Raw genomic sequence first — 26,028 nt, forward strand, 5'->3', positions numbered from 1 at the left:
CACACTCCCAGCCTCCTGGGGCACACTGATGCCCTGTCCCGATGTCTACAGATGTCTGCACACATCTGCTCCTTGCCTACACACCCTGCAGAAGTTACTGGGGTTGTTTTGCAGTTCTGCCCAGATTCTGGACCGGTAGGAACTTAGAAACCAGTCCAGGAGACAGCAGCCCCATGCTGATTTGCCCAACAGGGCTTCTCCTGCAGCAACTTGTGGTACCAGAGCCCAGCCCTGCCGCAGCAGAGCATTGCTGTGGGCTCCTGGGGCTTGGGACTCCGTGCAGCCAGGTCTGCTATGGATTTCAGGTTCTGCAGTTAGGGAAAGGAGGAAGGAAAAGGAAAGACTTGTTCCTCTAGGAGGTTGGGCAGCTATTTAATGAAGTTCACAGGTTTGGGATCACTTGGTTTTTCTGGCTCTCTGCTTCGCTGTGCTCAAGCACTACTCACAGTTCCACACTCACAAGCTGCAAACAACCGTGCCAGCACTTTGGGGGAATGTTTGGTACAAAGCTTCAGGAGCACAAGGACAAGCAGGAAAGGCCAGTTTAGACTGCAAATCGCCTGCCAAGTGAAATTTTAAAGGAACCAAATAGCCCTCAGATTCCTCAGGGACTGATGGGAGAAGCCTGGAGAGCTCTGGTCTGGTACAGAGTTTGTGTGAAGGGGTCCCCCAAGGCATCCTGCTACTGCTCAGGCTGCTCATCCTGCAGGATGTCCCTGCAAGGTGCAATAACCTCCCTTCACCAAGGAACACCTTAGGCAATCTGATACTGTTATCAACTTTCTTTTTTGTTTATTTTAAAGAAAAGGTATTTCCAACTTAAGAGAAATAAAAGCTGCAGATGCTTTACATAGCCCAGCAGTTTAGTGCCTAGGATAATTAACATTTCTTTATGATACAGGATTTTCAAGAATGCCCAAATCTCCAGTAAACATCTATATCAAAGGGGTAGCAATCCAAAAAGTCCCTTGGCTAAACAGGTCAGGGCCTGCCCACAGAAAATGCAAAATGCTTTTTTAAGGGAAGTACAAAGACTAGCTACAAAGTTGATGTCTCTCTGCAAACTAGATGAGTTACATACCCACTCAGCAGGCCACTGAGAAGAAACCCTGAGCTGATTAAATTAACCATCCCCAAAATGCTCTGGCAAGGCAGGGTTACCTGCCTGTTTTTTGCTTTCATCTCCAGGAAATGTCTGTTTATTCAAAAGTGCGTTTGCTATAGCAACCAGGGTTTAGAGAAAAGGAGGGAGGGGGGAAAAGAATTCCCCAGTACTTCGCTAGAAGAGTTGTACTACCCCTGGCAGAGTCCTGCAATTAAATACCTGGGGCCAACTTACATTTCAGATAATTTCCAGAGAACCCCACAGACTTGATGCTTCAGCATCTTGACAGGCTCCTGCAGGAAGGAGACCAGGTTTCCTGCCTTGCTCCAGGATCAGCTGCTGGAGTGTGTTGGGTTGTCTGGCAGAGTCACCCACCATCCCCTAGGAACAGACTTTTCCCACAGGAAAGTCAAAGTTCATTACTCCAAACAAGACTCTACTCCCTGGTCATCTTATCCCTCCTCTGTCTGTGAGAGGAGACACTTGGAAGCAGCAACGATACTCAGAAGCAGGAGATCAAAAGTTCCTCCCTTCCTTTGAGGTCTCTGTCTTTTTGTGTTGTTTTGAAAGGGGAAAAAAACCAAACCATACAACCCTCAAGAGGGACACAACACACGAGATCTGTTGTTTTTCTTTCCCACAACCTAATAATCATCAGTGCCAATTCAGCACTATTGATTCTAAGAATTCAAACCCCATACCTTAGTCCCATTCCTCAGTCACAAAATAGCTTTTAAAAGCCTGTTTTTAAAGTTGTATGTATATTGGGTGGGGGGGATTTGCCTTTGTGCTTCCAGGTCCTACATTGCACTTCAGAAAATAAAGACTAAAATGTGGCCCAGCCACAAGGACTCAAACCAGACTCTTTTTTTTTTTTTTTTAATAGCATGAGATTCTCAGCTTTCATTTGGTGCCCCCATTTCCAGCAGCTGGGATTTATGCAAAAGAACATCAAATGCCACAGGGCTTATAATAAAAATAAAATCATGAAAGCTCCTGCCACTGCAGCTTTGCAAGTCTCCCTGAGCTGTTTCCAACTGGCACTAGGACTGCTTGGCCTCTGCCATGAGCAAAGAAAAGAAGATGGGGTTGAATGGAATGAGATAACAACTGTTGGTGAGGGTATACCACCTCTGCACTGTTTTTATATGCCAAGGAAGTTCACTCTGGATGCTGTCATCTCATCAGCTGTATTCCTGGGAACTCACTGAAGTGTTCCAGGCCCCTGCCTGTGCTTCACAGAGGGCTTCTGCTCTGTTGCACATGAGAAGTGGGGCTCTTCTCTTTCAGCTTGGTGCTGGCCAGGTATAAAAGCAAGAGGAATTTGCTGGTTTATGCTTTCATTTCAGTGCTATGAATCTTAACAAAGCTGCTGTAGGATAAGCCACTTCCCTTAGCACAGAGAGGTTTTGTTCTCCAACAATATTGCATGTCACCTTCTGGTTACTGAGGCGCAAAGCCCACACCCTGACAGAGAAGCAATAGGGACCTAATGCAGCCTGGGGGGACAAAGAACCTCTGCAGCAGCAGCCACCACTGGAGGCCAGGTTTCCTCACATATTTTCCTTGTTAGTTCAAGAGTCAGGGAACAGTCAACAGACTGATTTAGCAAGAGCCCTTCTCAGTGCCGAGCCCCTCTCAGCGCCGTCGGCTGAGACTGCTTGTGGCACTGACTGAGCCGTAAATTATTCAGAGCCAAAGAGTTCCTGCCATCCAGGAGGTTGGGCAGTCTGGACCCCTTGCCAGCCTGTCTGTCTGCTCCTACTTCTGCCCCTTTCTCACTTTGAACATTGTCTTCCCATGCCAGGCTGTGAGGACAAGCAAACCACAGTGGAGCACCCACCAGACACGCACCCGCTGCGCTTTTACCCAAAGCCGGAGCCACTTCAAGCCAAAAGCACAGCAGAGTCCATGCACCCATCATGCAAGTGGATCATTTGCAAATGGTCCAGAAAAAAGCTGGCTGAAACAACTGCACAGAAACAGGGATGGGAACAAGACAATGAAATCCAGTGTTCATATTTGGATGCAAATTTTCCCCAGTAGTGCTGGTGCCTGAGAAGTGGAAACCTTTGACTTTAGGGAGAACCTGGTAGCGACTAGAGGCCTTCCAGAAGTATAACAGGCTGGCTTATTTACTTCTCTCAAAGCCAGAAAAACACTAGAGCATTATTAAGAAGTACCTGAACAATGAAATGCAAATGCCACTTAAATACTTAAATAAAGAGAATGATCCTTCTCCCAGAACAATGGACAGGGCTGTAACGTCTGCCCTCACGGGAGAGCCTCATACAGGAGGCTCTTGTTCCAGTTGCTTCAAAAGAGGCTGTTTAATTTTAGTAGGTCGGCAAGCATATGACATTACAAAGCACTTCTTAGACAAAAGCAGAGCTGAGGAGCTCTGCAATCCATTTTCCCTACAGGAAGGAAAGCAAAGCTTCCTATTGCAGGCAGGAGGTGGAAGGGGCTGGCATTTTAGAGAAAGAGAGCAAGGCCAACTTGTAAAATTCAGACAGAACAGGCCCAGAGCAGAGAGGTAAAAACTGCAGAACAGGGTAGAATATAAACTGGCCTCATCTCTCACCCAAGCTGGTGTATGTTTGCCTTTTTAATTTTGCAGAGATTAGTTTTGCTGCAGTTGTAATCCATCCAAATCCCGAGTCCCCTCCTAGGAGAGATGTTTGCCTTTCACTTCCTTAGAAGGGTACATATTTACTTTGCTCTTTAATGTACCCTGGGCTCAGCATCACAGTCAGCAGCCATCCAAATACCAGGTCTCTGGACAACTTGCAACGCGGCTGCCTTGAGCAGGAAGATGCACAGGAGGAAGCTCTGGGCCCCACAGCCCCCTGAGCAGGGTGTCACAGAGAATTTGGGGGCTTCATTGATGGACTTTTAAATAAGAAGGGACACTGACCCATGCTGACATTGCAAAAGGCACTTGCTGAATAAGCACACGTTGCCCAGCAAAACAGCACCTCTCCAGCATTGCTTAACCCAGGCATGAACTGGACATGGATTGTGTTATTCCAATGACAGCCCTGGGGCTCAACTCCCACGCTGGCCTCAGCTGCAGCAAGGCAAGTCTCAAAAGCTGAGATTTTTTTTTTTTTTTTTTTTTTTTTTTAAACTCTAGTAACATTACCCTGGCAGACCACAAATGTACCCGAAGCATTAAAAAGAGGAAGGAAAAAGGAACAGAGCTGCAGAACACACCCTTTGACCCTCCCCTGACTGCCACTAGTTACACGGAGCAGCAGATAAACTGCCCAAGATGGATTTGAAAAGTCTCATATTCACCTACTTTCCACTGTCTCGACACAGGAAGACCTGCATACACACAAGCTCAGTTGAGTCTAGCACAAGGCTAGTGTACCTGGGTTCACTCCCTCACCCTCTCCAGGCCCCTGCACTTTTCCTGTGGCAGAAGGAAAGATGCCTTTCACACTGACCTTCCTCTGCTGCCAGGGACTCAAGGAAAACAGAAGGCAAGGAAAAAAAAAAAAAATTATATATATCTGCCAGGCTGGGAGAAAGAGATGCAGGAACCTGCTGTTCCAGGCACAGCACAACTATCCATTGCACTAACCAGCTGGATTGCACTTTGTGTCCCTGTGCCTTCACAGCCACGGGAAATGGAGCTCTTGCCATCACTTGCCTCTGCATTGCAGGTGCTGAGCCAGGAACACAGCACAAATCAAAACACAAGGGTTACCCTCCCATCTGATTTTTCAAAGGACAGACTGAACGGGGAAGAAATGCCCTTTTTGGTGCTGCATTTTCTACCTTTACAAACTCCAAATGGGGAAGAAAATCCAACAACTCCAGTTTTCTCTTCACAGCGAAGAACCCTTGATCTTCCCTGGGCTGTTTATAAGCAGCTCTAGTTAGAAAATAGTTTGCCCACGAAAGCAAGCAGAGAAAATCCAGGCAGTGATCAGGCAGCGAGTAGAGCACAGCATGAGTAATTTCGAACTCGCACCGACACTTCAAGCTGCTCCAGAGGTTTTGCTTTGCCATAAACGAGCCATTTCCTCTCTGCAGAGTGAGAAATGCACTCACAGCTCACACACAGCCACAGGCTCTTACCCAGAGCTTGCCATCCCAATAAAATGCTCCCAGCAGCTTGACGATGTGCCGGTGGTCGCAGGTGGCCAGTATTTCAATCTCCACCATGTAATCCTCCAGTTCATCTTCGCTCTTTGTTTCAATGACTTTGGCAGCTGCTAAGGCACCAGTTTCCTTATTCTTAGCCTGCAAGACAAAACCAGCATGAGTACAACAGCCAGGAGCACACAGTACTTGCACAATTCCCACTCCTCCAATTCCCACTCTTGGTACCAGCCACAACACAAGAATGGAAACTTGCAAGCCCAAAACATCCTCCTCCCTCCCTCCAGTCTCCAATGCCCACACCACTTCCCATCATGGGGAGAAAGAGGCTTTTAGAAAAGATGATGCCTGCTATTGTTTGTACCGTGCAAAAGATGGAAGCAAGAAAACCTCAGAGTATAGCAGCTCTCTTCTAATAGCATACGTGACAGCTCCATTTAATACAAGTCCTGAGTACACAGACCATCCAGCCAAATTCACAGTACAGCTGTGAACCATCTCCTCCCTGAACATCCCTGCACTCCCTATGCTCACCAATGTACTTTTCTGTAACACGCAAGGGAAATGTAGGGATCATCTCTCTGGCAGGTAACCAAGAAGGGTGCATTTTGATTTCCCAGGACCTGTGGGCATTCCTGGTGTCGCATGTTAGTGAGCTCTTCAGATCACAGTGAGAACACTACACACACTCTCCCAGCCACCCCCTCTGTTTTATACAGTCCCTTTAACCAGCTTATTTACCAAATAACTACAAAGCCATCAAAACCTCTTTTTCCTAATGGTTGGAAACCTTTTGCTGACTTTCCCTCGCCACATCTCACAGCAGCACAGGAGTGTACCCTTGAGTTAGCAGTTTGCTGACCTCCTTCCACCCCAAACACCTCTCACTGGCTCTCACTGCCTAGGAAGGGCTCACCAACAGCTGCCTAGGGGCTGCTCTGCTTGTGGGTGCCTCACCCCACTCCTCTGGTGACCCCAGCCCACAGGGCAAAAAGGCAGCTGATGAAAGACTTGGCTAAAAGCAAACATCTGTGGGCAGGCAGTGCCAGACCAGCACTGGAGCTGCTCCCATGGAGCTACAGCATCATCCAACCAGCACTGTCCATGAGCTTCTCCCAAAAGTGCCAGGGCCAGTTCGCATTTTGCAAATGCAATTTGCACAGACCGCTGCAAAAATTAGAAGTTTGCAACAAAATACCAGAAGGGTGTTTGCCAGACAGTCTGTACACAGGGCTTTGCTGTGAGAGAGGTGTAACACTGGGCAGAGGAGGTAAGATAGGAGCTGCTGACTCAGGAGCTCCCCAGCATTCCCAGAAGTGCATTGAATCAGCACATCAAGGGCCAGGACAAATCCCTATAGCTCACCTTCTCTGCTCCCCACTGAGGCAGGAGAGCCCCATGGCATGATTCCAGTTTGTTACCCATTTTCCTTCCACCACACCTACTCAGTGCTGCCTACCCCCAGGGGAGAAAGTCCTACCATGGATGTTCTCACTGGAAGAGCTGGGCAAGCTCTGGTTGTGACCTTTCTTAGTGCTTTGCAGTTTACATATCTGTGTTTGGAAAACCTCTGTGGGAGCTTACAGTAGGATTAATTCCCAGTATAAACACTGCGAGCCCCACTGTGCAGTTTTATATAGCTTAGGTGATAGCATAACTGTGTACCAAGAAACAGGCTGGGGAGGGAGGAGGAATGAGAGAAAAACCATATAACAAAGGGAGGAAAAATAAGGGAGCCCTGATCCTCTGCTGGGTTTTGAATCCTTGCTGCACTCTCAGGAGTTGGCATGGGCAGCTGTCTTTACCACAGGGGACAAACCCATTTCCAGCTGGGCTTGCTGCCCAAATGCAAGGCAGCAGCTCATGCTGGTTGCAGAAGAAATTAGGGGTTGGGGTTTTTTGCTCAGGTTGGTTTGTTTCTTACCACTTGCCGCCAGATGCCCAGAGGAGGGCACACTGAGTGGGGCAGGGGGAGATACGGAGCAGAGCAGGCACAGGGAAAAGCTCAGCGCTTCCGAATTGGAGCAAGAAGTGCCCCAGTGTTTGCTCTGCACTTACGATGTTGGGAGAGGTCCAAGGAGGGGAAGTAAATATTGTGAGAAGAGGTGGGGCTTCCCTTGGAGTTCAGCCATCACACGCTTCCCACCGGCAGGGTCCCCAGCCAGCTCAGCCCTTCCAGGATGCTGAGGCCCTGCAGGCACCTGAAAAAATCCAGGAGCAGAGTGTGCCCCAGTCCCCCATGGCATCATCTCCCACTACAAGGTCTGAACCAGCCTGCCCTCACCCCCAAGCCTCAGGGGAGCCACTCTGGCAATCATACTGCTACCTCTCATCCCCTCCCAGGCTTGCTAAGGCATCCAGGGGTGCTGGGTGTTGAGCTAAAGGACATGGTTTTCAAACTGCAAGTACCAGGTGGGGGAACGACCACAGCCCATGTGTTCACTGTGGCAGCCTGACCTCACATCATCACTCTGATGACTAGCCAGTGAGCAACCCAGCAATCACTTCCTTTCTAGGTATGAGCCCATGATCACTCTGCCTGACATTGAGTCTCTAAAGAGGTCCACAACAGAATTAGCTGCTGCCTTTCTCCACCACTTTGGACTGTCCCAACGAGCATATTTCTCCAGTTATCTTGATTTCTTCATCCATTCTAGCAGGAGGAGGAAGGGGATCTCATGAGCTGCACAAGGTGGGCTTCCACCCAAAGGGAGAGGAGCACCACTTTCCCATGGCCCCCCAAGCCAGCCAGCACAGGGAGGTCACACCACTCGGTCACACCAGCAGAAGTGAGACCACCATCTCCAAGGAGAAGTCAGCTCAGGACATCATGAACTCATGATGCAAGAACGTGAACTTTTGGAACAGCAAACGCAGGCAGGTAGGGCTGCCAAGGGGATGGTGTAGGCATGAACCTTGTACTTTCTGTGCCTCTGCAGTAATGTCACTGCTACAACTGAGTGCACTCACAGAACTTCCCAGAAGGGATCAAAATGCCCCATGGGACAGCAGAATAAGCTGAAGCATGAAGGGGACCTGAGACCATGAGGTCAGTAGGAGATTCTGGAAAACTAATCTCCTCCGGCATGACTCACTGTAGTGTGGAGAGGAGGCTGGCTTCCCCACACAGCTGCCTTTGAAAGGACCAACTCATACAGATGGGACAACTCATCCCCTCCTGAGTTGTCCATGGCCCCTCTGAGCCCAAACCCAGACACTAGGGTTTCTACCTAACAGGACAAGGGGATACACACACTGACTGGTGCAGGTGCTCCTGAACTGACCTCAGCAACACGTGGCAAGAGCTTTGCAAATCCAAGATCCTTCTACCCATTTCTCCACTTTCCCTTTCTCTCCATCTGCTTGTCCTCCAGCCCTGACACCAGGCAACAGCCATATTCCCAAAAACCTCCCTGGGAATGGCAGCTGCCTGCCATCAGGCAGATGGCTGCATCACAGCCCCTCACAGCAGCCAGCAAACAAGATTTGTATGAGCAGCATCAGATTTTGGCCAAGTACGCTGGGTGATCTCTCTGGAGCTCATGTCTGGCAATTTCCTGCAGCTTCTCTGCTGGTATTTTCCTGCATACATTGTATTAGGACAGAAATATTCTTCCAGGAAGGTTTGCTGGGATCCTAAATAGGCCAAATGCATATGTTGCCAGCCCTGGGAACTGGTTTCAGACATCCCAGGCATGAGATGATGCTTTAGGGTTTAAAGCTCTTTCTTGATTTCTGCTTATCTTTGTGCAACAGATCAGAATCTGCCCCAAGACATTAACACAAAGCAAAACAGAAGCTGCTCTGACGTCAAAAAGCCAAGCTAGCAATTAGGAAGAAGCAACCAGCATCTCTGAGTCTGTGACATGTAGGCCTGGACAACAGCCCTCACTGCAAGAGGCTGAGAAGAGGCAGCATCTGCTGCTCACTCTCCAAAAGCTGCAGGAGGCAAGGAAAGGTCTCTTTCCAGCTCTCTGCAACTTCATCTCTATCTTGAGCTTCACTTGGGGTCACACTCTTACCCTGCAGCAAAGGAAATGAAAACTTCTGTCATGGTGGGTGGATTTTTTTAAATTTTCTTTAAACCCTAAAGGAAGAGACAATGATATGAAGGAAGGAAGAATACCAAGAACTACCAAGAAATCACACAAGGTTGATTCATCAACAGTGAGTTTCTGTAGACAGCCACATCATTTGAAATTTAATACTGCAAAATGTGCAGTTTGAACAACAAATCCAAAATCTTCTGCAAACCCCAACCTAATTACAGGATCTCCAATGCAGCCCAAGTCCATGTAGTGAATGCAGAGATGGGGAGTGAGCTTCTGTTCTCAGGTAACATACTCCCAAACGTGCAGCCTTTGAGGAATTTGTGGTGTTTCCCATTTTTTCAATTGAAATTTGTGGACAGAAGCAACAGAATGACCCAGATGGCAAGATCCCAAGAACAGAAACTGTTTGATGCCCGTCTGTGACCAAACAGCTGGTCAGTCAGAAGTACACATCCAACTCCCTCTTTCAGCTCCTCCACTCCTGGGCATTTTAATGCCATCGATAATTTCTCCCTGCAGTGCTAATTAGCACCAATAAAGGCAGAGCAGACAGCTGCCAGCTTAGTGCCCAGAATATGCTGCTGAACTATATTTTCATGACAGTCCTGGCATTTAAAACCTGAAAAGCCCTTATGGCCACTAGCAGCCTTTGTGCAGATCAATGCCCCACACAGGCCACGGCTGACAGGTCTGCCCAGCAGCAGGAATGCAATATACATTCCACAAAAGAAAACACAGCAAATACAAGTTAACCAGTAAACCACTTCCAGAAATCCACGCCAGGAGCCAAGCAGGATACAAAGCAAAGGATCTTGCTGGAGTCCTCCGGAGCAAGATGGGCACTGAACATGCTACTGCCAAACACATCGGGAACACCAGGGAATAGGGGATGAGCAGGTTTACTCCTAGAAGGCAGCAGCATAGAGAAACTACTGCTCAGCTTAAGGATTTAAGGGGTGAGAGGTGTCTGCTCAGGTGACAGAAGAGGCTCTTTAGCCTTTGCCTGTGACTCACTCTCTGAGCTATTGTGAAATCCAGGTTGTGACAAACACAGGAACTATTTTAAGCCTTTAAAGAACATTACCGGAAGGCTGGATTGGTCAGACCTTCCTCAGTCAGGACTGCTCCTGAAGGCATGGCCAATTTCTAGGTGAGGCAGAGAAAAGCCTTGCCTGAACTCTCACTCACTGGTACAAAGAAAAGACCTTGCACCAGGAGTGCCCTGACCTCTTCATCCAGGCTTGCAGGCCCACGGGATCTTCCCAAGCCAAGGCACAATCCTTCTTCAGCTAGTCTGCCATATCATTTTTGGTATGAACTACTTTTCCCATCCTTGTAAGCCTTCTCTCTGTGCCAGGAGAGCTGATGCTTGAGACACTATTGAGTTAAAAAAAACAAGAGTAAAAATCCCAGTGCTTTCAGTGGATGCTGTATTCAGGGCTTGATAGTTCTGACTTCCCCACTTGCACCATATTCCTGCTGTGTTTGTATGCAAGCAACTGCTTGCTTGGGTATTTCTCAAGGGCTGCATAATGATTAACTGACTTCTGAGGAACTTTGCCTGAGCTGTCTCCATTAACAAACACACACAGGACAGACAGGCACGAGCCTGTGCTTGTAATATTGTCAAATAATCAATGGGAGTTGAAGCACATTTAATGCCCAGCAAGCTCCCTAAAGCCTCTTCAGTTTGTCACCATAAATGAAGCCTGAGTTGGTTCTTTTTTTGGAACTGCTAGATTCAGCCCTCGGTACCACCCAGCAGACAGAGTGATGACCAATGGGCACAGCAGTAAGGCTGGCACAGCCCTGGTCCAGCACCCCCCAGTACACACAGCACCCCATGCAGAGGTTTGTCCCTGAGCTGTTGGGTTGGGCAGGGCTCTGACCACACTGGGCTGGACCCACTGCTGCTCTGGCAGCTGTGGCAACACTTTTGCAAGGGTTAGGGGGAAGTGGAAATGGCTTGTGAAATAAGTTGAAAAGCGTTAGTTTTAAAATACATATATATATATATATATGCAGAAACACCTTCCTCTGGCTTTACAAGCTAGAGGCAAGGAAAGGAACATTGCCAGAGAGCTCCAGCTACAGCCACAGACCTCTTTGCTATGTAGATGTGCCAAAAAAAAGTGTGACCAAAGCATGGCACACACACCTTTTCTTCCCTTAAAAGCTCAGCGACGGCCCAGCAGAAGGGGGTGAGAGATAACAAGCCAAAGCAGCAGTAGTACGTTAGTCAAGGGGCAGAAAGGCTCCCAAAAAACACCTACGACCTTCCACCCAAAACCAGCAGCAGACAAGAGGCTTCTTTTGCTGCTATGCCACACTGTAACCCACCTACAGAAACAGAGCTGACCTCATGGTTCCGGCACGAGCAGGAGATGAACAAAAACCCATGCGAGGTTTGAAGAAAGGAAAGATCTACATGGTTGCAACATCTTCAGCCTACATAGACCTAGAGCTTGGAAGCATGAGTTATCTTTCAAATCACTGGTCCCCTGGAAGAGCACAGTGCTCCAAATGAAGCACTCGTGCCCTGGTCTTCACTCAGTCAGTGCCACAAGATTAAAAAAGAAATTAAAATGGGGGGACAAGGCCATACAGCCATTTCTCAGTTTCCTAGCTCTCTAGGTGTGAAATTTATTGCAAGAAGTTGCTAAGGGCTCAGCAGGGGGCTGGATGGGTACTATGCCTGAGAGCCAAGGAACAGGGCTTAGATGGGCAGTGTTAGTGTGCATGTCTGTCTGTCAGCCCTTTCACACCAGGTTAGAAAAGCATCAGATAAGCAAGGTGCTTATAGAAAAACAAAAAACTGGTCTGACCTTTGCTATCTCCACTGCACAAGCCTGCTCAGGGAGGACAGCACAGCAGTCTGCAGTTGTCAAGGGAAATGCAGGGCAGCCAGCAACTCAACAATGCCCACAAACACAAGCACTAAGGTCCACCAACATCATCTGGCGTTGCTGGGGGCACAACTTCCTTCACTGGCTCTCCTGCCTACTGAAATACCAAACATTTTTGTGGTTAAATAAGGACATGAGCCATAAGGACAAGAGCACAGGTAGGTACCAGGGAATTGCACAAGAAGGGAAAATGTCAGGAAGATTTCCATGTGTTGGATGGGAAGAGCATTCTGTTTTGAAGAGCAGATATTCAGAGGGTTGAAGTGAGGTGCTTTTCTATACCCAAGTCAATAAAACCCAGAGGAGACAGAAGCCAGTTAATCCAACCCCAGCAGCATTAGTGGCATCACTCTGCTCCTCTCCAGGGGCACAGTGTCCCAGAGGCAGCACTCACAGACACCCCTCCTGAATGCAGCTGCACCATTCGCTCTTCAACAGGAGCAAAGCATCTCCAGCAGCTGAGTGTTGCTCAGACCCCACCACTGAGCCAGGCAGCAGCTCCCTGTGCCCGTGTTGCAGCACCCCCCACAAGTGCCACCATTCCCACCACCTTCAAGAGGTAGGTTTATTAAAAATTGACCCATTCTTTCATTATTTTGAATATTTGTATTATTTATTTTTTTTAAAGTGGCTTTACTCTTCATAGCTGAATTCCTTTTCAGCAGGATTTCAGGCTGAGTGAGGCTGGCAGCTCTGTGGGTGGAAGGGCAGCACAGCCACACACAGGAAGAGCCCCCTGGGCACCCCTAACTGCACAGTGCAGCAGCAAGGGTGAGTTTGACCCAAGACTCATGAGAAGAACCTCAGATTGACAGACAGCAGCACCCAAGTATGAGAAAAAGGACATTTCTTTCCAAGGAAACTGTACAATGGAAAATAAATAAATAAATTATAAAATCCTGAGAGGTGCTGGACAGGGATTTTTCTAAGGAAGAAGGATCACCATGTGCTTGAGGGTGAAAGGCTCAAAGCCTTCATCTAAACTTTCTCTTCCACACAGCTGCCCACAGCTCGCACGGTCAGCAGCATTGCCAAGCTCTGGGCCATGACACTGAAGTCATTATCAAAATATTTAGGCCATGGAGAACTATCCCTCTCACCCACCACACAGATAGAGCCCTGGCTCTGCAGAGTGCAGGACGAGCTTCGCTTGGACTTCAGCACGGATGGAGCATCACACGTTTCAGCGAGTTTAAAGTGAACATCAAGTTTCAAGTTCAGCCAGGTTTAATATTGCTGGGCCACAGCTCTGTAAGCAAATGAGTGGTGTCTTCTCATTTCTCTTGCCTCTCCAGCTAAAACATTTTAAGAAAACCCTTGAGCTATTCTAAGGCCATGATTTGATCTCACCATTGTTGTTTTCTTTTCTTTCTGTGGCCATAGTTACAATCAATTTAAGCTTCCTCACCCCCTTTTTTTTTTCCTTCCTTTTTTTTTTTTAAGCTAACCCAGGAGATTAGCATCTCTCCGAGACACCCTTTCCAGGAATTACATATTAAATCCTTCATGAATCAAACCAACAAGAGCTGAGCCAGAGTCACTTGAGCCAAGCCACGCAGACGCAGAGCGGTGCAGGTTCGGCTGGTGAGCAGAGAGGTCTGCAAGTGACAGGGACGGTCTTGTGACTTCCAACAGGCCCATCGTGTGAAAGCCAGGCTTTTAAGGCAGCTGCACAACATTTAACAATTAGTCTTTTATTACCCAAATTTCAAAACAGAGCATTCATAGTCCATAGCATGTACGGCACCAATGCCACCATAATAGATCAGATAATTCAAATTCAGCTTTTTAAGCCGGATCTTAAGAAGAAAGGAGAACAACAACAACATAAAAGGCACACTTATGAGTTGCTGTGACACAGGGCTTGGTGTTATCTCTTCAGGATCTGGCACAGGGAGCATCTGAAAGTGAGTTCAAGTGAACAAACCCCTTTTCCACCATGCTGGGGGCTGTGAGCAGCCCTCTCTCCCACATGCAACAGCCTGTCCCCACCCTGCCAGGAGAAAGCCTTATCAGGGAGCCAGTGTCCCCATCAGCACACCCTGGGAAGGGGTGATAGTGTTCCACAAGAGGCATGGGCACAGCAAAACAATCCCACCTCAAGAAAGGCAGCAAGTTCTGGGGCTTCTTCCAGCAGAACCCATGCTTTTGTAAGACCCAGTCCACCCCTTGCTAACTCATGAATGCTCTGTGCCCAGGAGAGCCCTTGCAAAGCTGTTCCTGATGACATTAATGCAACTACCTGCAACAGTGAATAAATACTGCACCAACTGATGGGTTTTGCAGAAGTGGGATGGGTTTCAGTGGCTCTGAGCACCCAGCCCACGCTGCTCTGAGCATCTGCATGGCCCCAAGGTCAGCACAGCTTTGCTGCAGCTCATGAAGGTGCCACCACCACCACTTCTCCCTGCCTGCACAGGCAAACAGATGTTGACTTTCAACCAGTAAAGCCACAGCCATTTATTTTTATGAATTGTATTGTAGGTGTTTTTGAAGAAAAATAACTCTGTTTTTTTTTAAGGCTGTTTGAAAAGGGCTTGACTTAGGAATTTTTATAGGCCCACAGCCCTAGAAGTGCTGCAGCCTTTCCAGGCTTGCACACACCGATCACAGCTCTTGACTGCTGCTGATTTAAGATTATCGATTTAATGAGCTTTGGATGAGATGGGTAACAAAGTGTGTTTGCCCTGCAGTTCGTTGTTATCTATGGGCTGCTATCACTTCCTTGTCACACCTGCTGGACTTACCAAAACCAAGACATTAATAGAATGAGAGCCAGAAAGAAGCAGTTTCTCCCCACCCCCTTCCAACTTTTCAGCTTCATTACCCTCTGCAATGCGTTTCACTGTTTCCTCATACAATCAGGTCCTCTTTCACTGAAAAATGTCTGTGTGTAAAAATAGGGAAATCCCAGTAGTTTCCACTGGCTGCAGGTTTCTTAAGGTCTGCTGTATACATTTCAGGCTTCTCTATATATATGTTAATGAAAAATTACCAAATATTTAAATTAAGCCTGTCCTACTTTTGTAAATGCTGTGCCTAACCAGTTCAAGTTTGCTCAGCTGAATGCACAGGGAGTCCAAGACACAGCTCCCTGACAGTGTCCTGCAGGGCAGCAACACTCCCCAATAAAACCATCATCCAGCTTAGCCCTTCTTCCTCCTGCCCAAATCTGATGTCAGAAACGCAACACCTACTAAAACAAGCACATTTTTTCTTCTATTCACATCTACATTTCTCCCAGGTCAGACTCTTCAGTGTGCACTGCTCAGGGACAACCAGCTCTCGAGAGCAAGTACAACATATGGTGGGTAGGGCAGGATGCAGGCACAGGCAGATTGTATCACCTCCCTGTGCTTCCGTGTGTGGAAAGGGGCGGAAGACAGACAGGAACTTCATTCAAACATCCTGAAACTTACACGGTCATACAAACACCCTGACTTGCTTTAAATTATAGCTTGTGTGTGAAGAGCAAATTAACTTTAAAGCGAGTTCAAGAGAATTCTTAAAATTGTTCATTGCATCTTTGCCACCTGTGTCCTCCTTGCACACAAGAGGATGGTTTGTTTGGGGCTTTTCTGGCAGCCAACCAGAAAAAGAGGACAAGCCTCTTCTTCTGCACTTCCATCCTATATGCATCACCACCTCAGGTAGTGCTGCAGTTTCAGAAAGACAAAGGAAGACAATACGCATATTCAAGCTTAGCATGGCCAGAAACCACCTCTCTGCAATAATGCTACTGGCTATTATCTAAAATAGGGCACCCAAACAATTTATCTTAAAAAAGCAAACAAAATTTTTCATGAGAAGTCTTCAAAAACGAACTGTATCCATTCACCAACCAGGATGCAGAATGGACAGAGAAGAAAGCAAAGAAGATGGAGAATAAAAACTTTTCTAAGAAGAATAAAATAGCCCCTTGATTTCTGTTACATGAACCCTCACCCCCTGGTCAACTGTGTTTAAACATCTCAAAAGCCTACAATTGCCTGAATGTCCCAGTTAGAGTGATCTTCTGATTATGAACACACGGTCTTCACTGTGTGATTTACTGCAATCCACATTCTCATTTGGGTTGAAATGGGGATCAAAGGTGATGGAAGTAGCTGGAGAGGAGATGTTACTGCCAGACAGGCTGACATCCTTAGCCTACAGTACATAAAGGTACTCTGATAATTTTATTATTGATGTGAAGCTGCAGTCAAGAGCTGAGGCATTCACATATGACAATGGACTTAAAAACCAAACCAACCACTTACTAAGTAGCTTTATTCTGAAAGTTATCTACTTTGGATACGTTATATGTGCTTAAGATAGAAGATAACTGATGTAAATACTTTGTAAGTTTTCATTTGTCTCATAGGCCTAATAGCTTGTTTTACAATGTCTACCTCATTTCTGTAATTGCATGAGAAACCTAAGCAAATATAAGCAAATAACTACCCAGGAGGAGAATGAAGGTTGCTAGATACAAGTGGGTTTCCAATACACAACACCACGTAAACTGGTTACAGAAGCACTTATTACTGCTGGTGCATTTTATTAGAAGAAAGGATCCTCACCGAAGACTTCCACTCAATGGATACTTAGGGCCTGACTTTCTTGGAGTTTCTATCAAAGAACATGATAGAGACAATAGATCCACCAAATCCCAGAACACTGTGGTAAAACACCTCCATCCTGACCTGCAAACAACCAGCTCCCTTTCTGGCTTCTGTTTTAGGTACTTATTTCTCAATTCTTCAGCAATGCCTTGTTAAATGATCTAATCAGACTATCAAAACCCAGATGCCCAACAGCTAATTCACAACCCCAGTTCCAAATTATATTTGTAACGAATGTCTCTCAGGGAGCCTGGATCCCTAACCTGCTCCTCCAGCCAGCCCCAAGCAAAACTCTCCTCTTTCAGCTATTGCACAGGAGACCAGAGTATTTCAGAGACAGTGATGCTTTGGAGTGCAAAGTACAGCGAGAATTTGGCCTTTAAAACCTTGCTTCTTTAACCTAAAGGCTAAACATTCATAGCACTGGACATGTCCTTACTCTTAAGAAGCTGGGCTCCTCTTCTCACTCTAAGTTTCCTGCCGGTGAGGACCACAGGAATACAAATGTCACCCCTGGAGGCTTGCAAAACTTGGAGGCAGCCCCAAGACTTGCTGACTTCCAAGAAATCTCCCCTCCATTCATTGCACCGACAGGCTTGGCAAGGAACACTTCGTCGCCTTACAAAAGCATCGCTCAAAAACCAGACGATTTCGGGGGAAAAGGGCAAAAAAAAGAAGAAAGAACCTACTCTCCCTCCTTTCCCCTGCCCCAAGCAGAACGCTGAGCTTCCAGCCCCCGTCTCCCTGCCTCTGCCCCCCCCCCCCCCCACCCCGGGCTCTCCCGTTCCCGGCGGCAGAGCTAACGGGATGCGCGGAGCCAGCCTCGGGTCCCGCAGGGGAATTTCCACCCCGCAGAGCGCTCCCCGGTTCGCTCAGCAGCGGGGAAGGAGCAGGGAACCAGCCCCCAGGCCGCGGGGGGAGGCACCGCAGGTGCTTCGCCCCCCGTGACGGACCCACCTTGTAGACCTTTCCGAAGGCGCCGTCTCCCAGCTCCCCCACCACCTCCCACACCTCGCCGGGGTCCAGGTCTCGGCGGACATGCTCGTACTCCTTGGAGCGCCGCTTCTCGAAAGTGGAGAGGCGCAGGATGCGGCGGAAATTAGCGAAAGCCATGGCGGAGCTGCGGGGAGCTGCGGAGAGCTGCGGGAGCCGCCTCCCGCCCCTGCCCCGGGGGAAGCCGGAGCCGCTGCGCGCCCGGGGAGCGGCGAGGAGGGAGCGGGGAGCGGAGCCGCCTCCAGCCGCGCACATGGAGCCGGAGCCCGAGCCGCTCCACCTGCTGGCCCGGCCCCGCCGCCCCGCGCATCGGCCGCCCCCGCTCCGCCCTGCCCCGCCCCGCCCGGCACGGCACGGCTCGGAACGGCTCGGAACGGCGGAGACCGGCACGGCACGGCACTGCTCGGCCCCGCCGGCAAGCCTGAGTAAGGCAGGGAGTCTCACCTCAAGACAGGCTGGAGAATCAATCACAGAATCTTAGGGGTTGGGAGGGACCTCAGATGATCCAGTCCAGCCCCCCTGCCAGAGCACATCACACAGGAAGGCGTCCAGGCGGGTTTGGAATGTCTCCAGAGAAGGAGACTCCACAACCTCTCTGGGCAGCCTGTCCCAGGGCTCTGTCACTCTCACAGGAAAGAAGTTTTTGTTCAGCCTGGAGGAGAGAAAGCTCCGGGGAGACTTTAGAGCACCTTCCAGTACCTGAAGGGGCTACAGGAAAGCTGGGGAGGGACTTTTTACAGTGGCATGGAGTGATAAGATGAGGGGGGACAGTTTCAAGCTGAAAGAGGGTAGATTTAGCTAAGATATTAGGAAGAACTTCTTTACAATGAGGACAGTGAGACACTGGCACGGGCTGCCGAGAGAAGCTGTGGCTGCTCCCTCCCTGGAAGTGTTCAAGGCCAGGCTGGATGGGGCTTGGAGCAACCTGGTTTAGTGATAGGTGTCCCTGCCCATGGTAGAGAGGTTGGAACTAGATGATCTTTAAGGTCCTTTCCAATCCAAACCGTTCTGTGACATCTCACGACTCCCCCAAACCCTATTGCCCCAGCACAGCAGGAGGAGGCCAGAGCATCAGAAGACAATCTAAGTAAATAATATAGAAAACCTGGAAGGAAAGGTCTGAAACTCCTCAGTGACTGCTGTGGTGTTCCTGCCTGCTCAGCCCGTCGTGTGGAGCCTGGGGAGCCATCCAGCCGGGCTGTGTCTCACCTCATGGGCTGTGCTGCTGGGGGCCGAGCAGAGACACATCTCTGAGGGTAAAACCACAATCCTAACTGCCTTGGCAACTGGGGGAAGTTTCCTTCCTCCCCCAGTTCACCTCATGTGAAAATAACCAAACACATGTTTTTAAAACTCCCAGGGATCTGAGTGTATCAGCACCGTGAATTCACCCACCATGAATTTGTTTCAGAGAAGATGTGACCCGGCTGGCGTCAAATGTGAAGGTTTGCATCCTCTCCCTGGCAAAACTTCAAATCCTCTGAAAAAAACCGAGTTGAAATCAAGTATTAAATGGGGACATCTAGGGGAAAAACCCGACGGTGCAGCCAGACTGCGTAACAGCGCTGATTTATCAGAGGGCTTTGTGGTAAATGCTTATCCATGCAAACCTCAGTGACACCAACACTGCTCCCACCAGGCTGTGTATTTTGCCCCATGTACATGTGCCATTGCCGAGGGCTGAGGCATGGGAGGAATGCACTTACACACCCCATCCTGATGTGTAATGCAGGCAAAGCTCAGGTTCTTGGTTTGAGAACATCTGGACTTGGTGATTTCTCATTAGTTCCCTAATATATAACACTCCAGAGCGTGGGGGCTGAGTCTTGCCTCTTGTCTTTGCTGTTAAGAAAAAAAAAAAGAAGAAGAAGAAAAAAAGAGGTTTATCCTGGTGTGATCAGCCCTCACATTTCTATTGGGAATTGCCTGATACTGATGCTTGAAATACTATTTAAAACTCTGGTTCCTGGAACTTTGTGGCTGTATGAGAATTTCAGCTGCGATTGTTGAAGAAAGTTTCATGTTCCCCTTCTTCTTCCCTTCTCCTTGCTGAGTTGTAGGAAAAACAACAAATGAAAATGCAACCCAAGTATATCCCTGAAACAGACAGAAGCTGAAAATAATTGAGCACTGTTTATCCACCTCATTTCATGGGGTTTGGATCTGGTGTGATGCAATGTGTGGATTTGGCAATACAACAGAACAGACCCTGATCAGAGCAACTACTTTCAAAACTCCATACTTTTAATCAGAATTTTCCCAGTGGAGTCAGCACTGTCCTCAGCAGCACACGTTAGCAGAGCTCAGCTCTTGCTCAGCGTTACAGCCCAAGGAAGAGGAACTGCTGACCTGACTGCATGACTACAGAGCTCCATGTTTTAGATGTTGAGTTACACAGGGTCTGTCAACCAAACTAAGTCAGTGGAGTTAGATTTTTATTAGTGTTGTTTCTGGTATAGGTTAGGGATAAGGAATAAAGAACACTTTCAGTGGTTATTGTGCTGAATTGGACTTGTTCTGCTTTGGAAGAGAAATGAGGGATAAACACTTTATATAAATGTAAGAGCAGTTTGGCTTCCTAACAGCTAAACTGAACAAGAAACTGGGCATTCAAAAGAAGCCATAAAAGCCATAGTGAAAAGCTCTATCTCCCAGACATGTTGCACAGGACACTGTCAGTTATGGGAAACTAGAAACATCAAAGGCCTGGCTAAGATGAAAAGCAAAGCCCTGCAGTGGCTGCTGTGTAGGACCTCCTCAGCATGGACCAACAGACTTTGGGGTAACACTTGCCTGAGTGTGAGATTTGCATTACAGTTTAAATAAAACCCTGAAGTCTATGCTGTCTTGAACATTTTAATCATATTTAATGCTCTTGAGCACTATAAGAATAGTTTTTACTTGATTTTAGTACGTATTATCCTTCAGTGCTGAATGGAAGGGGAGCCTTTGCCTCTGCATCTCAGGGGAATTCTTGAAAATGTGGGAAAAGCATTGAAGTCGTGCAAGAGAAGTTGCATCTGGTTCTAGGGCAGAATTTTCCTTCTGTGAAGGGTCATTGCCATGGTTCCAATTCTGTTTCACTGATCTTCCACAGCCAGCTGAAAAGAAACTGAAATCTGAATGTTTTCTACAGCATCTGCATTTAGATCAAGCGCACTGCTTGTGGTCGGTAAGAAATACTGTGGCACTGGTAGAGAATTTCCAGCTCCTGGATGTTCATAGAAAGAATCACCTGAACAGTAAATACTTTTTAAAATGAGATTGGCATTAATGCTCTAAAATTACAGGCCCTGTGTAATGTTTTGAAATACACAGAATGCTACATCACTTAGGATTTAAAACGAGAGATTACAGATCCCTGTACAAATATTGCACTTCAGATGTTACAACAAATGCAGCACTCTGTAATACTAATTAACTAGCAGCTTGGTTAATACTTGTGCTTGGCAATACCCCAAAAAGCTTTCAGATACAGCATATGTCACCATATCCACCCTGCTCTTTCATGCCCTGGTTGCTCTGGAAGGTTACATGGCCTGGCTACTCCTGCATCCACCTCTGAAATGTGTTCAGCTCAAGGGACCATGCAGAGCCACTGAGATTGCATCGAAGAGACTCCTTCCTCTTCCCCCTTCCCTTGCCTCCTTTGCTGTTTCTGAGACAGAAAAGGGTCCAAGAGCCTATGAAACCTGTTTGATTTTACAGTGTTTTCATCCTCTGCATCCCAGCAGCATGCAAAGTCCCAAGGTCAGTACTTGCTAGCACTGTACAAACATGATAACCAGGTGGTGGCACAATGAGCAGACAATGGATACAGGAAAAACCCAGGCCAGTGATGAAGGAGGTCTTCACAGCTGTGCACGGCTCGTCATGTCACCCTTTCCATAAGCCAAATGTGCTCCATGTTAGAAAGCAGATGGGTTGCTTGCCAGTAGTGTCCTCCACACCAGGCTGTTTGCAACCCCCCATCCACTGGTTCACAGCTTCCCCACCTCCTGCCTGAAGTTCTTCAGCCTATTCCCATGTTTTTGCAAGCTCCCCTGGTGCTCCAGCTTGAAGGACTCCTCTTCCCATGGATTTACCCTGTTAGCACAGATTTAGGGGTAGCAGAAACAGATCAGGCTGCAGATTTTTTAGAGCTGTTTGTGTCTGCACTTAGAGAAGTTTAAGGTAAATGCTGGATCTGGAGGTTTGCCTCCTCCTCTGCCCCAAAGAAAATTAAATAGGCCTAAAAATAATTGCTAATAGATCATGCATCACACGTGGCACCTCTGAAAGGAAAATGGATTCTTATTCCAGTGTTTCTGGTGTGCTGGAAATGTCCTTCTTTCCTCCAGGGGTGGGATAGGAGGGAAGGAAGATGGAAAATTATGAGCACTTTAACAATGCCTTCTGTGCAGAAATCACATATTCCCCTTTCATATATCAGGCCATTTTACTAATAGTGTCTGTCAATTCTAAACAGCATCTCTTGTCTGCTGCTGTGTTTTAACTGTCTGTGCAACCTGTCTGGGAGCAGTGGACACTTAAAATAAAATAAATCCTGCTAATTATAGCTCTCAGCTTTGTGCAGACAATGCCTGAGAGCTCACTGTTTTCCAGATCTGCAGTTTTATTGCTTTCTCCATTATGTGACTGACCTGAATAAGGACCAGACCATGCTGCTGTTTGACTTGCTGGACTGAAACATGAAGGGAAGGATTTGCTGTCATGAGTTCTATGTGGTCATGTGCATTCTTCTGTTCCATGAGATGCGTACCCTGCTGGTCCTGAGTCAGTACAGACATCTGCACTGTCCAACAGTTCAATGGAGCTGATATTTAATCATGGCATGCAAGGGATGGAGAAGGTCCCTGGGTCTGGATGTGGCCATGATGCTGCTGCACAAAGAGAGAAAGCAGGGAAAAGAGCAGTCCTCCTGCTAATACCAACCTAGCTTCTCTGGCATAAATCCACCCCTGAACCTCTTCCTGGGCAGGAACTATCTAAACACACCTCCCAGGTCAGGCTATCCATCATGGCAAGGAGTTCTCCGAAAAACAAGCCCTTGGTTGTATGTACCTATAGGGAAGAGAGCAGAACATCTGTTTCCACCCATTGGTTCTTGCTGGCTTGTAGGTGAAGCCTGTGCTGATACCCCAGCCCGGGCTGGGGAGAGGCTGGTGCCTTTACAAGGAAAAGCAGTGAGGACAGCAGGCTGCAGCGAGTGGGAGGGCTGATAAAGCCAGGATAACCCTCAGAGCTCAGCCCTACTACTGGACATATTCTGCAGCTCTGCTCTGGCCCAGCACCCAGCTGAGAACCAGTGCTTGGGGCTGATGCCTGCGGGAGAGGAAGGAGAGGAGGCAACCATGGGACACAGCCCTGCAAGTCACTTGGCACATGGGAGGGGTGGGAAAGGACCTCACAAAGCAGTCTTGGAGCTTGGCTGGCTGCCTGCAGCTCATCCCAGCACAGCCCAAACCCAGCCCAGCAGCCGCTGCTCCCTCCTGGCTCCACAGCAGGAAGCACCAGGGTTTTGCTATTTCCTGCAGGCACGACTAGCAGGAGGTCACCTTTATTCTCTGGACATGAGCATTGGTTGGTATTCATTGTATTCTTTCCAAGCAGGAAATCAGTCCTTATCCTCTGTTTCTAAACCTTTCTGCCCCAAAACAGAACCATCTTGAAAAGAAGTTAATCCACCAGCACGTGGGACCTGCCTTTCCACTGCTGGACATAGAAGGGGATAATATGACTGAGTTTAATGAGTTTGAAGCCACAAGGTTTCTCTTCAAAATCCAGAAAGAACTTAAAATGATATTAAAGGACTTTCATATTTCTGGAGATGAGGTAAAATTAGAGAAATTACAGTAAAAAGATGCCCCTGAAATTAAATGCCCCTAAATTAAAAATGAATCTTTGGCATTAATTTTCACTGCTGCCTGCAGCCACTTCTCACTCGAGCCTGAGTTTCCCTGTTGATTTCAGGAGCAAGTCTTTGGTGACTTCTAAATTGAAAATCTTTCAACAGTAAGATGGAAACAGGGAAAAATAACTTTTTTTAGGTAAAGCAGGCATATTCCCCTGTCTGGGTACACTGATGAAGGGAGGTGGGCAGGACTGTCAGAAGTACCTTTATTTAAGCCATTTTCTTCTGAGTTTGCTTGTGGCCTCTCATTATTTTCCCAGCTCTGTGCATTCCACTCTCAGAGCTGCTGGCTGGGGGGGCACCTCAGCAGGATACACTTGAACTTGCTCCTGGCTCCTTCTAGAAACATTACAAGTGCTGTACCTTGGCTCCTGCCTGTGCCAAAAGCAGTCATGGAGATACTGGTGCCAGGTATGAGCCCCAGGGAAAGCTCTTTCTTTTATAGAGCCCTTCATTTTGACATTAAACCAGCTCCAGGTTCCAAGGAGAGACCGTAGGGATCTCACCCATCGCTGCCTCGTGGTGGGGAGCAGCTCCCTGCAACCAGAAGAACAAAGCCAGTAACATCACCTCCCCTCCAGCTCTGCATTGACAGAACAGTTAAGGAGGTGCATGCACCCATCTCTTGCTGATTTGCTTTTGCTACCAACTCACCTTTATCCCTGTGTGGTCACCTCTGCCCTTTCTTATCCCTTCCCTGCTCTGAAGTCCTCTCTGATTAATGACCACCCGCAGCTCCACTCGTAAGGAATTGGTCATTAAGAGACCACAGACATCTCTTACCTCTGTCACATCTTCACATCAACCTCATGACTTCAGCATCTCAGCATGCTCCAGGAGCACACTTGGCAAGACAGCCATTAGAAACTGAGGGAGATCCCTTCTCTTCCTCCTCTTTTCTGCTGCTGGGTTCCTGGGTTATTGTTTTTATTGATAATTCTCCTCCTCTATGTTTAACCACTAGTATCCTCATCAATTATTTGTTACAGGCAGCTGTTGCATCTCTCCTGTAAGCCCTGCAGGGCTTGCAGCCTGTTTCCTGTGTGGTTTAGCAGCACAGTGAGGTATCAAAGCCTCCATCCTGCTCGGAGCCTGCGGATAGTTCTCTCATGCCCTCAGAGCAGCTTCCTGGAATAAGCTGTTTCAGCCCCAAATTGCATTGATCCTGTCCTTTCATCTCAAGCCTGCCTGATTAAAAGGCTGCTTTAAGCCAGAGCAGCGAGGCTGTGCTGTAGCCATGGAGGCACCCTGCTCCCCCTGCCACACCACATCCCAGCTGTTGGGAATCACTCCAACATCTGCAAGTCATTACACATGGCAGGGAAACCATCAAGTGCCAGGGAGGTGCCCTATTAGCCTGTAATGCGTTCGGGGTGAGCCAGAGGCAATCAGTTGAAACCAATTTCTCCTGAGTCAGTTGGGAAACTCGAGCAAGCTGGAGAAGGGGATGAGAGCCTGGACTCAGAGTCTTTCTCCAAAATAACTGTTTGCATTGGGTAAGGCTGCCTTGCTAAGCTAGGGAACCATCTCCTCTCCAAAAAGAGCAATTAAACTACAGGGAATTCAAGATATTTGCAAGATATCAAGATACAGTCTCCTATGGTGGCAAACAACAAAAAGAGGATCATGAATAGCCTCCCAGGAGGATCAGAAAGTTCCTAACACTCTGAGCAAGAACCCTTTACCCAGCTGGGAATAACACAGTCTTGCTTCTTCATTATCCTGGGCTCAGCTGACAACTGGCAGGTAGATGTACCACACCTGTAGAAAGCAGATGAACCCAAGTGCTGCAGGAAAGGCAGGGCCTGCCCAGTTTTCTCCATTTGATGTTGCCACAGCTCTGCCAAGGTGAGCACCATAGATTGGTGTCTGAGGAAGAGGAGGGACTGATGCAACTTAGAGCTCAGCCCCACACATCTCCCCAGGGCTCCCCCCTGATGCTAGTGTTACCTTCCCCAGGTAGGGCCATTGCTGTGTCTTTGGAGTTCACAACCAACCTCTTCTCTCCCGTTACTTGCTGGTTACTCCCAGTGCTGCCGTTTTGCCACATCCAGAAGCACTCAAAGCCAGGCTGGTCTGAAGTGGTGCAGACCGGTCTCTCCAACACGGAGCCCCTCACATTAGCAGCTTCCCACTCCGGGCTTTCCGCTCCGCATCCCTGCCTGGGACAGCTCCCTGCATCCCTGCTGCTGCGAACAGCCCAGCGACAGGAAACGCTGTTGCTTTGTTAACGAAACCACCTAATTAAGTCCATGCAGAGAGAAAGCAAGAGAGGCAGTTTAGTTTCTTTTGCTGAACGCTGTTTAGCCTTTGGGCACGGCCATCCAGTGAATTTATTCCC

At 48.1% G+C, this 26,028-nt stretch overlaps 2 protein-coding genes across 2 annotated transcripts in view; one reads left to right on the forward strand and one right to left on the reverse strand.

The window, feature by feature from the left end:
• Positions 1 to 18,046, reverse strand: part of STK10 (serine/threonine kinase 10) — a 49,563-nt gene extending 31,517 nt beyond the window's left edge. The window contains exons 1-2 of the mRNA XM_051631635.1: positions 17,738 to 18,046; positions 5,195 to 5,359 (exon numbers count right to left, since the gene is read on the reverse strand). Of these exons, the coding sequence (XP_051487595.1) occupies positions 5,195 to 5,359; positions 17,738 to 18,028 (456 nt within the window). The 5' untranslated portion in view covers positions 18,029 to 18,046. The remainder of the gene's footprint in view (positions 1 to 5,194; positions 5,360 to 17,737) is intronic.
• Positions 18,027 to 25,321, forward strand: EFCAB9 (EF-hand calcium binding domain 9). The gene is made up of 5 exons (XM_051631560.1): positions 18,027 to 18,188; positions 20,871 to 21,015; positions 22,379 to 22,452; positions 23,435 to 23,608; positions 25,232 to 25,321. The coding sequence occupies exons 1-5, from the start codon at positions 18,027 to 18,029 to the stop codon at positions 25,319 to 25,321; spliced, it is 645 nt and encodes a 214-aa protein (XP_051487520.1).
• Positions 25,322 to 26,028: the final 707 nt, after the last annotated feature.

The sequence above is a fragment of the Apus apus genome, chromosome 13 (assembly GCF_020740795.1).
Source record: "Apus apus isolate bApuApu2 chromosome 13, bApuApu2.pri.cur, whole genome shotgun sequence".
NCBI lineage: Eukaryota > Metazoa > Chordata > Aves > Apodiformes > Apodidae > Apus > Apus apus.